This window comes from Ovis canadensis, chromosome 4 (assembly GCF_042477335.2).
Source record: "Ovis canadensis isolate MfBH-ARS-UI-01 breed Bighorn chromosome 4, ARS-UI_OviCan_v2, whole genome shotgun sequence".
NCBI lineage: Eukaryota > Metazoa > Chordata > Mammalia > Artiodactyla > Bovidae > Ovis > Ovis canadensis.
Window position 1 is genome coordinate 112,999,067 of NC_091248.1, and position 13,930 is coordinate 113,012,996.

Below are 13,930 nucleotides of genomic sequence, written 5' to 3' on the forward strand. Positions count from 1 at the left end.
CTGTATAGCTACCAATGGAACAATTTAACTTGAATAATTCTTTTGAAAACATCAGAGTACAAACTTAGATCTTTTTCCCCTAAATCACTTGTTTTCTTGAACTTTATTCCTCAGGAATTATAATCACTAACTGCAAATCATTTCTGTTTGAATTCTCTTTGGCAAGAATCCAAAGTTTTACTTTTAGAAAATGTCCTTATTTAACATTAGGCACTTGATTAAAAAATAAAATGTCGAAAAGAAAATGTTTCAGATTGTTTTCCTGAGACACTTCACCTAGATAGGGAACTGATGTGTATCTTGATTCCCAAGTAGAAGGTGAACTCTCTCAGAAGGAAGATCAAGGCACTCATTCAATACTTTATGCTTGCCCCATACACTGTATGGGTGCTTTGTATTTTATTATAGGTCTCAATCATAGGTATGAAATCAGAAAGAAAAACCTACATTTGTTTTCCAGTTTGGAAGAGAACGGTTAAAAATGCTCACTTTACAAGTCGCTTTAGTATTCCCATTCATACTTGGTGTTCCATACCTAATGATTCCAAGAAAAACATAGAAGAAGCACAGTGCCTGCTCTACAAAATTTTATTAGCATTCCACTACGGAGAAGGCAATGGCAGCCCACTCCAGTACTCTTGCCTGGAAAATCCCATGGACGGAGGAGCCTGGTAGGCTGCAGTCCATGCGGTCACAAAGAGTCGACACAACTGAGTGACTTCACTTTCACTTTTCAATTTCCTGCATTGGAGACAGATATGGCCACCCACTCCAGTGTTCTTGCCTAGAGAATCCCAGGGATGGGGGAGCCTGGTGGACTGCCATCTATAGGGTCACACAGAGTCGGACACGACTGAAGCGACTTAGCAGCAGCATGATGTCCCAAGATAAGAATTACAAATTCTGGGAAGCCAAATCTACAAAGAACCATGAAGACTATCTAGTCCAACCAGTTCTTATTTTCTCAATCTGAAACATGATTAAGTTGGAGTTGCCCAAGCAAATTAGGAAAAAACTGCTATTCAGTCTGGGGTACCACTCATTAAATTAGCAAATGTACCCCTTACCACTGTATGCAAACATTCAGATGAATAATGCAGAAAAACATTCTGTACAGTTATATTTACCCACAACTTTTCAGGAACAGTTAATAAAACAGAGTTGTTGTTTATCACTAAGTCATGTCCAACTCTTCTCAACCCCATGGGCTGCAGCCCACCAGGCTCCTCTGACCATGGGATTCTCCAGGCAAGAATACTGGAGTAGGTTGCCATGCCCTCCTCCAGGGCATCTTCCTGACCAAGGGATTGAACTCTGATCTTCTGCATTGCAAGCGGATACTTTACCACTGAGCCACCTGGGAAGCCCAATAAAATGAGTATACAAATACTGAAACAAAAGTTGTTAAAAGGGGAACAAACCGAATATGAGCTTCAGGCTTTGCACGTAAATTTCATTTAATTCTTCAAAATCCTGTAAGGCTAGCAGAGCTATCACCACCCTTTCACAGCTCAGAGGACAGACTCAGAAGGACCAAGTAATTTAGCTAAGGGCTCACAACTGGTTAAAAAAAAAAAAAGGCTCTCAGTTGCTAGCATATTCTGATGTCATACAGCCTTTGGCAAGATTTAATTTAATGGCATATTCAACATAAACACACTATTATTCTCTGACCTTCATTTCCATGGCTGACCTGATTTCATCACATTTTTATATTTTTAAACCAATTTCCAAAGTGACCTTCCTTTGAAGTGTACCAGCTGACAGCTGGATGCATCTTTTCCTTTTATTTTCATATCCCTCACCATTTACTCCCAAGAATGACAAATGACAGCTCTTTATCAACACTTTTTGCATAATAAAATTTCAAGCTCTGTAATTGCAAAAATTAACCCCACAGAATTCCCTTAAGTAAACCGGTTGCTTCAGAATAACTTAACCGATCAATAGTGTCATGAAAATAAAATACAAGTCTAATAGGCACCACACAAGGAACTGGGTGACCAAAACTATGGGCTACTCCAGTTTAAAAATAACAGGAAGGCTGAAAAAGATGCTGGACTAGGAGTTTAGATTCTTGAGTTCCAGTTCTGGTTCCACCACTTACAAGCGATAAAAGAGAACCTAATTTCTTGGGACGTGTTTCACTTTCAATAAAATAGAGAATATAATTATTGACCTACCTTGTAAATAAGATTGTTCTGATGGGCAATGGAGATAATCGTGCAGATTTTAAAACAAGGTGTTAAACAGCACAGATATTATTTTATAGGTGGAAAAAGGAAGCCCATGGAGGCTAAATAACTTGAAAACATCACACAGCCAGGGGAATGACAGAGCCAAAGGCTGAAACTCATGAGATTTTCAGTCTTGAGCTTTTCCAGTCCACCTGTCGCCTTTTCTGTAACTGTTTCTGCTCAATGACCTTTGCACATTGTTACTTAATACTGTTTGTGTGCCATCTCAATAAAGCTACCCTAGTGTCCTTTGGGAAAGTGTCATAACCATTCTTAATTTATAAAGTTTTACGCCTCAAATTGCAAGCTTCCTAATTTATTCAATAGTATATAAAAGCTGGAAAGTCTATCTCCGGTCAATTAGACAACTTTCTGCCTAAGAGTTCGTTCTACTACATCCCCAAGAGATATGCTGGGCGAAGTATCATAACCATCTCCAGGGCCAATAAAACAAATGTTTTGCAGCCTACTTTAATACAACTGAAACTTTCTTTGCAGTGTAAACCAAGTCAGACTGCTTTTTAAGTCCAAGCTTTGCTCAAGTCATACAAGAGGCATTAGCAGGATCAAGAAGAGCTGGGGGGAATCTTGGCTTCTGCCACGAGTTCCCTTCGACCTTGCGGGGTGGGAAACTCTACAGGCTTCAATCCAGGGTATGAAACGGGCAGGTGACGACAGCAAACACCCAGAGGGTTCCCTTCGAGGGATGCTGAGAAACTGTTGGGCAGGAGAGCTGACGGGGCATAGTCCAGAGCAGACCCGGGCGGAGGCGGTTCCATCCCGGCCCGCGGGCGCCTCGGGGTGAGAAAGGAACGGCAACAAGACGGGGCGGGGGGAAGCCGAGCTGCGGCGTTCGGGGTCTCCCCTCCTCCCGCTTCTTTTGTGCGACCGACGGGGGTCACTCACCGGGCCAGGAGTTCTAGGAAGATCACATTACTGCAGCAGCCTGCGAAAACCAGGCCCACCGCGAAGGCCGGGCGCATTGCCAAGACAGGGGAAGGGGAGCGAGAGCGCAGAGGAAGCGCCCAACTAGACCACTACCCCTGGAAGCCCGGCTACCGCCTCGCCGCGGCACTGAACATCACCACCGTCCTGGAGCGCCGCTCTCCCGGGTGCGTGACGGTCTCCCTTTTCTCAGCGGCTGCCACCAACGCTGCCGGTCAAGGAGCTGTAGTTCGCCGTCAACCGGAGCCCCATTCATACGAGGGGGCGTCCGAATCCGTTCTAGACTACACTTCCCAGAATGCCGCGCGCCCGTACGTCAGGCTGCGACGTATTCCGCTTCTGCTGGGCAGCTCAGTCAGAGAGAGAGGTGAGGTGCCCGTCATGCCTCGCGCCGTAGCGAGCCGCGAGGCTTGCTGGGAAGTGAAGTTCCAACGCTGTCAGTGTTGTTTCCCGTGAGACAGCCAAAGGCTACGAAAGGGATTCGTCCATCATTTTCAGGACAAACTCATAGCTGAGGGCACTAGAACAACACACCTATTATTGACTGATAATTAGAAGTGTTCTAGGATCTGACAATTCTCCTGAATTGGGAGAAAGTGCAAATTTTCTGAACTTGCTTCTCTACCTTTTGAGAAGAACTTAGGACTCAGGGAGCTGGTGATGGAAGGCAGGCCTGGCGTGCTGCGGTCCATGGGGTCGCGAAGAGTCGGACACGACTGAGCGACTGAACTGAACTTGGACTCAGGAAGTTCTAGTGCTCAGTCTTGGCTTAGCCACTAATCAGCTCGGCTAAGGCAACCTGACCTGCAAGGAGATCCAACCAGTCCATTCTGAAGGAGATCAGCCCTGGGATTTCTTCGGAAGGAATGATGCTAAAGCTGAAACTCCAGTACTTTGGCCACCTCATGCGAAGAGTTGACTCATTGGAAAAGAGTCTGATGCTGGGAGGGATTGGGGGCAGGAGGAGAAGGGGACGACAGAGGATGAGATGGCTGGATGGCATCACCGACTCAATGGACGTGAGTCTGAGTGAACTCCGGAAGTTGGTGATGGACAGGGAGGCCTGGCGTGCTGTGATTCATGGGGTCACAGAGTCGGACACGACTGAGCGACTGAACTGAACTGAACTGAACTGAAGGCAACCTGTTTCTTATTATAGGTAAAGATAGGAACAGTAATGCCCATCTTGCTTTCCTGGTGACTTAGATGATAAAGAATCCGCCATCAATTCGGGAGACCTAGGTTCAGTCCCTGGATTGGGAAGATCCCCTGGAAGAAGGCATGACAAACCACTCCAGTATTCTTGCCTGGAGAATCCCCATGGATAAAGGAGCCTAGGGGCTACTGTCCAGGGGGTCACCAAGAATTGGACACAATTGAAGCAACCAGTATTTTCCTGGAGAATTCCATGGACAGAGGAGCCTGGTGGGCTGCAGTCCATGGATTGCAAGGAATCGGACATGACTGAGCAACACAACAGTACATTATATCAGCATTGGAAGGGGCTATCACTCAACTCCCTCAGTTTTACAGACCATAAAAAACTGAGTCCAAGCAATCCCCCCTTGTACGCTGACCAGGCTGCACTCTACTCTACAACTCTGGTTCCCCACATGTGTTGCCCTTCTGTTTTAGGTATCCCACATCCCAGTACTGGAGAAGGAAATGGCAACCCACTCCAGTATTCTTGCCTAGAGAATCCTGTGGACAGAGGAGCCTGGTAGGCTGCTGTCCATAGGGTCGCACAGAGTCAGACACGACTGAAGTGACTTAGCAGCAGCAGCAGAAGCAACTAAGCACAGAACACAGCAATGCCCATCTTACCTGGTGGTTGTGAGGATTAAAAGCTATGATCATCTGGGGATCTTGTGAAAGTGCAGATCCTGAGGTTCTGCATTTCCAGCAAGTTCTCAGGTGCTGGTGATGCTACAGATCCATTTACCACACTTTGAAGTGTGTGTGCTATTGTTCAGTTGTGTCCAACTCTTTGCAACCCCACAGACTGTAGCCTGCAAGGCTCCTGTGTCTATGGGATTTTCCCCCTAGATGCCTATTAAATAGTTGACACTGAAGACCTTTTTATCCCACCCCTTCCATTGACTCAAGGATTTAGTGCCCCTTGTGGCTCAGCTGGTAAAGAATCCACCTGCAATGCAGGAGACCTGGTTCCATCCCTGGGTTGGGAAGATCTCCTGGAGAAGGGAAAGGCTACCCACTCCAGTATTCTGGCCTGGAGAATTCCATGGACTGTATAGGCCATGTGTTGCAAAGAGTCAGACATGACTGGGTGACTTTCACTTTCAGGCAGCCAGCCAGGCTCCTTTTTCCCCCATGGCCTACAGTCATGCTCAAATAAGCTACCATGTCTTTCTCCTTCACTTTAACACCGAATATCTTTAAAGAGTAATCTATATTCATGATTTCTTCATTTTACTCTGACTGAAGCCAGCCTATTGAAGGCAGTCTTATTTAAGAAACCTAGTGACCGCTTAATTGTCAAAACCAAATACCACAAGCACACCTTACTCAATCTTGGAATGACTTTTGATAACGAGAGCTCAATGCTCTTGACATTCTCTTGTCCTTCTGCTTATATGACATGAATTTTCTACTTCTCTGACTTAATCTTTTTTCAGTTTTTATTTGGCTTTTTCCTGCTCTGTCCACTGAATTCTCCCAACAAACCTCCACTATCTGTCCCCCCCTCCTGTTGCTGTGTATACTTTCTATTGATGACCTCGCCTTCATAACTTCAACCATCACTGTTTGTAACTGAGATGGTACATGAATGTACACGTGCAGCCCCAATCGGCTGTGTGCCTTAAATTTTCCAGTTGCTTATCAGACATTTTCACCAATGAATCCTTGTAACCTCCTCAACATCAACATATACACAGTTCATTATCTACCCTCTCAAATAGGGCCCTTATTTCTATTAAGGACGTTATCCACCACCTGTTCTCTTTGGGCAAAAACCTGAAAGATATTCACAGTCTTCTTTTCACAACACTTCTACCTGACAAGTATCTCTAGATTCCAGCCTCTCCTTTCAGTTTACATCCATGCCCACTTCCCCTCCTAACACGTTCTTGGTAGCTTCAGCCCATCCTCCATGCTGTCTCCACATTGCTCCCAAAATAGACTCTTTATGTCACAGTGCTATTCCAACAAGTCTTCCAATGGCTACTACTGGGTAACAAACCACCCCAAAATATGGCCATTGAAAACATAGTATAGGGCTTCCCTGGTGGTCCAGTGGTTAAGAATCCGCCTGCCAATACAGGAGACACGGGTTCGATCCCTGGTCTGGGAAGATGCCATGGAGCAACTAAGTCTGTGCAACCCAACTACTGAAGCCTGAGCAGCCTAGAGCCCATGCTCCACAACATGAGAAGGCGAGAAGCCACAATAAGCCCACACGCCAGAAGTAGAGAGTAACCCCCACTCGCCATAAGTATAGAAAGCCTGTATGCAAAGCAATGAAGACCCAGTGCAGCCAAAATAAATAAATATTTAGAAAAGATAGCACAGAACGAAAAGATTTTCTCTCATTCACAGTTCTGTATGTTGACAACATCTGACACGTGGCTAGTCTGTTCTCCACTGGGGTTTTGGATGTAGCTGTGGCCAGATGTCAGCTGCAGCTGTTGTCATCCAAAGTCTTGGCTGGTGAAGGGTTTCTCCTCATGGCCTCTCTTAGGTTGTGCTTCCTCACAATAAGGTGAGCTCAGAATAGCCAGACTTCCCACAAGACAACTAGCTCCCCCTAGAACAAGCATTCCAAGAAATCAAGTCAGAAGCCGAAGTGGTCTCAGATATCACTTGCACCAAATTCTATTGGTTCCACTGGCCAAGAATGAGTCTCAGATTCATTCTGAGAAGGGACTAGTGAAAGCATCAGCTATGTGAGTAGAGAGGCATCTTTGAAGACTAATTATACATTGTTTCTTGGCTCCTTGTGTGAAATTCACACTCTGTAGAAGGCATCATCAACCTCAGCTTACATTTGGAATTTCCTCTCCTGCCAAAGCCTCAGTTTACATTTGGAATTTCCTCTCCTGCCATTCTTTCCAGTACTACCTGGATTCCTGCCACATTAAACACTCTGTTCTCTGAGTTTATGGAGACTCAAAATTCACATCTCCACATGCTGTTTGGCCTGCTCAGAACACCCTTTTCACTTTGGCCAGCTCCCGCTCATCCCTTTATGGCAATGGAGGACAGAGGAGTGAGTAGATACTTCTACACTGTGCATGGGGGTCAGTTCCCTGCTGAAACATCACCTTTCTGTGTGTAGTTTTTCAGTGCACCATTCACAGCTTCTCCTCTATATCTCTAGCACCCCATACACACCTGAACCAACCCATGAATCATGTTGCACTGTAGTTTACATGTTCATGTCAGCCTCCTCCTTTATACTATGCCCCTTTATGAACAGGAACTACAATAACTAATTCATCTCTAGATCCTTAGCATTATAGACAGTGATTGGTATCTAATATGTACATATACTTTTTGTTGAATGAATGAGTTTGACTTCATTGGGAAGTGAAAGTGGAAGTCACTCAGTCACGTCTGACTCTTTGTGACCCATGGACTATACAGTCCATGGAATTCTCCAGGCCAGAATACTGGCGTGGGTAGCCTTTCCTTTCTCCAGGGGATCTTCCCAACCCAGGGATCAAACCCAGGTCTCCCACGTTGCAGGTGGATTCTTTATCAGCTGAGTCACAAGAGAAGCCCAAGAATACTGGAGTTGGTAGCCTATCCCTTCTCCAGCAGATCTTCCCGACCCAGGGATCAAACTGGGGTCTTCTGCATTGCAGGCAGATTCTTTACCGACTGAGCTATCATTATTTGAGTCAAATAAGTCACACTTCATAATTTCAATAACTACATAATACATTTCAGCTTGAAACATTTCTAAAATACAAACGTCAAAAATGCACTGCTCAATGAATTTGCATAAACAATGATATATAACCAATACCCTGGCCAGGAAACAACATTACCAGCACCCCCAAAGATCCCTGTGCCTCCTTTGAATCATTAGTCCCCTCCAGGAATAACCACATTTCTTACTTTCTAGCACCAGGGATTAGTTTTGCCTGGTTTTAGACTTGACATAAATGGAATCGTACAGAATATTTTCTTTTGTTTCTGCTTCTTTCACTTAACATTGTTTGTCAGTTCATCTGTGTCATTGCATATACTTGGGGTTCATTTACTCTCATTGCTGGATAGCATTCCCTTGTATTAATGTACTACAGTTTCTTGGTGATGGACATTTTGGCCACTGTGAAAAGTGCAACTATGAAATTTCTTGTACATAACTTTTGGTGAACATAAACGCACATTTCTGTTGGGTATCAGTGAATTAATCAAGGTCTTTAGTCAAGAAACAGAAATCATACTGTAATGAACAGGAAAAGTTTCATATACAAAAGTATTAACTAGTAACAGAGGATTCGTTACCTTAAGGGGTTAAGAAACTCCCAAGATTATAAGAAGAACAATTATGACCTAGGACAGGAGCAGACCCCCCAAGGAAGGAACAAATTTAGAAGAGAAGGCCTTCTCTCCTGCAAACCGAGACTCAGAATTTCCTGCAGAGGGCATGGCTATACAGCCCTCTGGCTAGCAGAGAAGTTCTGTAAGGTCCTGATGAAACTAGCTATGAACCACCCTATAGGGTTTGGCTGGGACACTGGCCAAGTCATGGCAAGTTGCTGTGGGGGTGTACTTTCCAGGAAACTGGCTGGGGCTCTGGAGAACTTTCTGGTGACCACCTGGAATGGAACCACTGAATTCACTGCCACGGGATGTCCCATGTGCTGTAGGAACAAGGAGAGAGGAAAAAGCCCCAGATTCAGGAAGACAAGGCCCTTCCTCCTGCGGTGCTCCTACAGCACCATTATGACTGAGGTCCACAGTGTGCCACTTGGCAGAGGATAAACAGCCAGAGGATCCACCTCCAGAATCACAAGAGGAACCATGAGAGGAGTCTTTGGAGCCGGGAGGCTCTAAGTCAACACCTGGGACACCCTGGGACTTTGTTAAGTGTCATGTCAACTTCAGTATTTTAATGGTTTCATAAAACCAAAGTTATAAAGTGCAGACAAGGCTTCATCTCCCAGGCTCCTTTCTACGTTCCTTTCCAAATTCTAGCATCTTTGAATGAATAGCAATATCTTAGACAGCAGCTGGGCTCAATGTGTTCAAACCTTCATGCCAACCACTTCCCTTACAAGGAGGACCTATTGTTTTGGGAATGTTCATCATCTTTGCCCCTGGGGTGTCAGCAGGAAAAGGCTGTCAAGGTTGTCTTAAAAGCCATTTGTGCTTCTAGCTCCAGCCACTCAGACATATTTTGAATCATTTATTAAAACCACTTAACCAACTTGTTGACAAAAAATTAAGTAAGATGACTCCTGTGGGATATTCCTCGACAAGTGTCCTCAAGTTGACAATCCTACAGAGATCTGTCACTTGAGTTTTTTTTTTAAAACCTGTTTTCATATCTTTCACATGAGGATGATTTTCTCCTCCGCTACATAAATCCTGAGACACTTGGAGCTGTGCATGGGAAAGGCACACTATAAATATACGTACAGTATTATTTATAAAGTCAAATATTTTTGTTACTTGTTTCATAGGTCAGAGTCAAGCAGTGCCCAGTGTGCTGATACACTGATGTCATCTAGCTTCTTCAAGGACATTATTTAAAGACAGATGACATTTTTCAGAGTACTACAGAGTTTTGGCGAGGAAGGAAACTTTCTCAATCAGAGTGTTAGTGGCATGAGGTTAAGGATTTTGTCTTATTAATCATGGTACCTTCCATATCTCAATGGCGTTTGGCTCATAGCAGATGCTCAAAGAGTATGGATGGAGGTAGAAAGGAAGGAAGGAATGGAGGGACAGAGTGAGGGGAGAGAGGGAGGGAGGAAGTAACGAAGGACCTTTAGAAAAACCAGCTCCTATTTACAGAACTCTTAGATACAAGACACGTGAAGGGTTGAAAATGGTACTAGCTATAGTAGAAACTACAAATCAGGCCAAACACCTGAAGAAACAGTCCTGCATGCTAGGGGCTATGAGCGAGCTCCTGATGTCAGAAACTATGTTTCTTTGATCTGTGTGCCTCTCAGTAATCCTCTTCATTATTACTGAACTGATGTTTGTTAAATTATGTTATTGAATTGAGATGGTAAATCTCACTACCAGGAAAGTTCAGTTCAGTGGCTCAGTTGTGTCTGAATCTTTGCGACCCCATGGACTGCAGCATGCCAGGCTTCCCTGTCCATCACCAACTCTCAGAGCTTGCTCGAACTCATGTCCATTGAGTTGGTGATGCCATCCAACCATCTCATCCTCTGTTGTCCCCTTCTCCTCCTGCCTTCAATCTTACCCAGCATCAGGGTCTTTTCAAATGAGTCAGTTCTTCACATCAGGTGGCCAAAGTATCAGATGGAGTTCAGCTTCAGCATCAGTCCTTCCAAAGAACGCTCAGGACTGATCTCCTTTAGGATGGACTGGTTGGATCTCCTTGCAGTCCAAGGGACTGTTAAGAGTCTTCTTCAACAGCACAGTTCAGAAGCAACAATTCTTTAGCACTTAGCTTTCTTTATAGTCCAACTCTCACATCCATACATGACTACTGGAAAAACCATAGCTTTGACTAGACGGACTATGTCAGCAAAGTAATGTCTCTGCTTTTTAATATGCTGTCTAGGTTGGTCATAGCTTTTCTTCCAAGGAGCAAGTGTCTTTTAATTTCATGGCTGCAGTCATCATCTGCAGTGATTTTGGAGCCCAAGAAAATACAGTCTGTCAATGTTTCCATTGTTTCCCCAACTATTTACATGAGATGATGGGACCAGATGCCATGATCTTAGTTTGCTGAATGTTGAGTTTTAAGCCAATTTTTTCCACTCCTCTTTCACTTTCATCAAGAGGCTCTTTAGTTCCTCTTCACTTTCTGCCATAAGGGTGGTGTCATCTGCGTATCTGAGGTTATTGATATTTCTCCCGGCAATCTGGATTCCAGCTTGTGCTTCATCCAGCCCGGCATTGCGCATGATGTACTCTGCATATAAGTTAAATAAGCAGGGTGACAATACACAGCCTTGACTGCACTCCTTTCCCAAATTGTAACCAGTCTGTTGTTCCATGTCTTGTTCTAGATGTTGCTTCTTGACCTACATACAGATTTCTCAGGAGGCAGGTCAGGTGGTCTGGTATTCCCGTCTCTAAGAATTTTCCACATTTTATTGTGATCTACACAGTCAAAGGCTTTGGCGTAATCAATAAAGCAGAAGCAGATGTTTTTATGGAACTCTCTTGCTTTTTCAATGATCCAGTGGATGTTGGCAATTTGATCTCTCATTCCTCTGCCTTTTCTAAAACCAGCTTGAACATCTGGAAGTTTCATGGTTCACATACTGTTGAAGCCTGGCTTGGAGAATTTTGAGCATTACTTTACTAGCATGTGAGATGAATGCAATAGTGCAGTAGTTTGAGCATTCTTTGGCATTGCCTTTCTTTGGAATTGGAATCAAAACTGACCTTTTCTAATCCTGTGGCCACTGCTGAGTTTTCCAAATTTGCTGGCATATTGAGTGCAGCACTTTCACAGCATCATCTTTTAGTATTTGAAATAGCTAAACTGGAATTCCATCACCTCCACTAGCTTTGTTCTTGGAGATGCTTCCTAAGGCCCACTTGACTTCACATTCCAGGATGTCTGGCTCTAGGTGAGTGATCACACCATTGTGGTTATCTGGGTCATGAAGATCTTTTTTGTACAGTTCTTCTGTGTATTCTTGCCACCTCTTCTTAATATCTTCTGCTTCTGTTAGGTCCATACCATTTCTGTCCTTTATTGAGCCCATCTTTGCATGAAATGTACCCTTGATATCTCTAATATTCCTGAAGAGACCTCTAGTCTTTCCCATTCTATTATTTTCCTCCACTTTTTTGCACTGATCACTAAGGAAGGCTTTATCTCTCCTTGCTTTTCTTTGGAACTCTGCATTCAAATGGGTATATCTTTCCTTTTCTCCTTTGCCTTTAGCTTCTCTTCTTTTCTCAGCTATTTGTAAGGCTGCCTCAGACAACCATTTTGCCTTTTTGCATTTCTTTTTCTTGGGGATGGTCTTGATCACTGCCTCCTGTACAATGTCACAAACCTCTGTCCATAGTTCTTCAGGCACTCTATCAGATCTAATCCCTTGAATCTATTTGTCACTTCCACTTATACAGTAAGGGATTTGATCGTAAGGGATTTGATTTAGGTCATACCTGAACCTGTCCCATCACTTCATGGCAAATAGATGGGGAAACAGTGGCTGACTTTATTTTTCTGGGCTCCAAAATCACTGCAGATGGTGATTGCAGCCATGAAATTAAAAGACGCTTACTCCTTGGAAGAAAAGTTATGACCAACCTAGACAGCATATTAAAAAGCAGAGACATTACTTTGCCGACAAAGGTCCGTCTAGTCAAGGCTATGGTTTTTCCAGTGGTCACGTATGGATGTGAGAGTTGGACTGTGAAGAAAGCTGAGCACATAAGAACTGATGTTTTTGAACTATGGTGTTGGAGAAGACTCTTGAGAGTCCCTTGGACTGCAAGGAGATCTAACCAGTCCATCCTAAAGGAGATCAGTCCTGGGTGTTCTTTGGAAGGACTGATTTTGAAGCTGAAACTCCAATACTTTGGCCACCTGATGTGAAGAGCTGACTCATTTGAAAAGACTCTGATGCTGGGAAAGATTGAGGGCAGGAGGAGAAGGGGACAACAGAAGATGAGATGGCTGGATGGCATCACCGACTCAATGGACAGGGTTTTGGGTGGACTCTGGGAGTTGGTGATGGACAGGGAGGCCTGGCGTGCTGTGGTTCATGGGGTTGCAAAGAGTCAGACACGACTGAGTGACTGAACTGAACTGAACTGAACTGAATGGTGTAGTGGTTTTCCCTACTTTCTTCAATTTAAGTCTGAAATTGGCAATAAGGAGTTCATGATCTGAGCCACAGTCAGCTCCTAGTCTTGTTTTTGCTGACTGTATAGAGCTTCTCCACCTTTGGCTGCAAAGAATATAATCAGTCTGATTTCGGTGTTGACCATCTGGTGATGTCCATGTGTAGAGTCTTCTCTTGTGTTGTTGGAAGAGGGTGTTTGCTATGACCAGTGCGTTCTCTTGGCAAAACTTCATTAGCTTTTGCCCTGTTTCATTTTGTACTTCAAGGCCAAGTTTGCCTGTTACTCCTGGTATCTCTTGACTTCCTACTTTCGCATTCCAGTCCCCTATGATGAAAAGAACATCTTTTTCAGTCTTTCAATGTTTCCATTGTTTCCCCATCTATTTGCGTGAAGTGATGGGACTGGATGCCACGATCTTAGTTTTCTGAAGATCTGCCTTCTGAGATGACCTGAGTGGCTTATTTCACTTAGCATAATGTCCTCGAGGTTCAACCATGTTGTCACAGGTGTCAGAATTTCTTTCCATTTTAAGGGTGAATAATGTTCTACTGTCTGTTCACACCACAGTTTGTTTACCCATTCATTCCGTGATGGACACTTGAGTTGCATCTTTTGGCTGTTGTCAGTAATGCTGTCATGAACATGTATGTACAAACATCCCATTAAGACCCTGCTTTCAATTTTTCTGGGAATATACTCAGAAGTGCTGGATCTGACGGTAGTTCTATCTTTAATTTTTTGAGAAACAATCATGCTGTTTT

At 44.0% G+C, this 13,930-nt stretch overlaps 1 protein-coding gene across 1 annotated transcript in view; it reads right to left on the minus strand.

Annotated features, from left to right (window-relative positions):
- SLC35B4 (solute carrier family 35 member B4) overlaps window positions 1-3,535 on the minus strand; it is a 40,236-nt gene extending 36,701 nt beyond the window's left edge. Inside the window, exon 1 of the mRNA XM_069586986.1 lies at window positions 3,144-3,535. Within this exon, the coding sequence (XP_069443087.1) occupies window positions 3,144-3,220 (77 nt within the window). The 5' untranslated portion in view covers window positions 3,221-3,535. The remainder of the gene's footprint in view (window positions 1-3,143) is intronic.
- Between the last annotated feature and the right edge of the window lie 10,395 nt (window positions 3,536-13,930).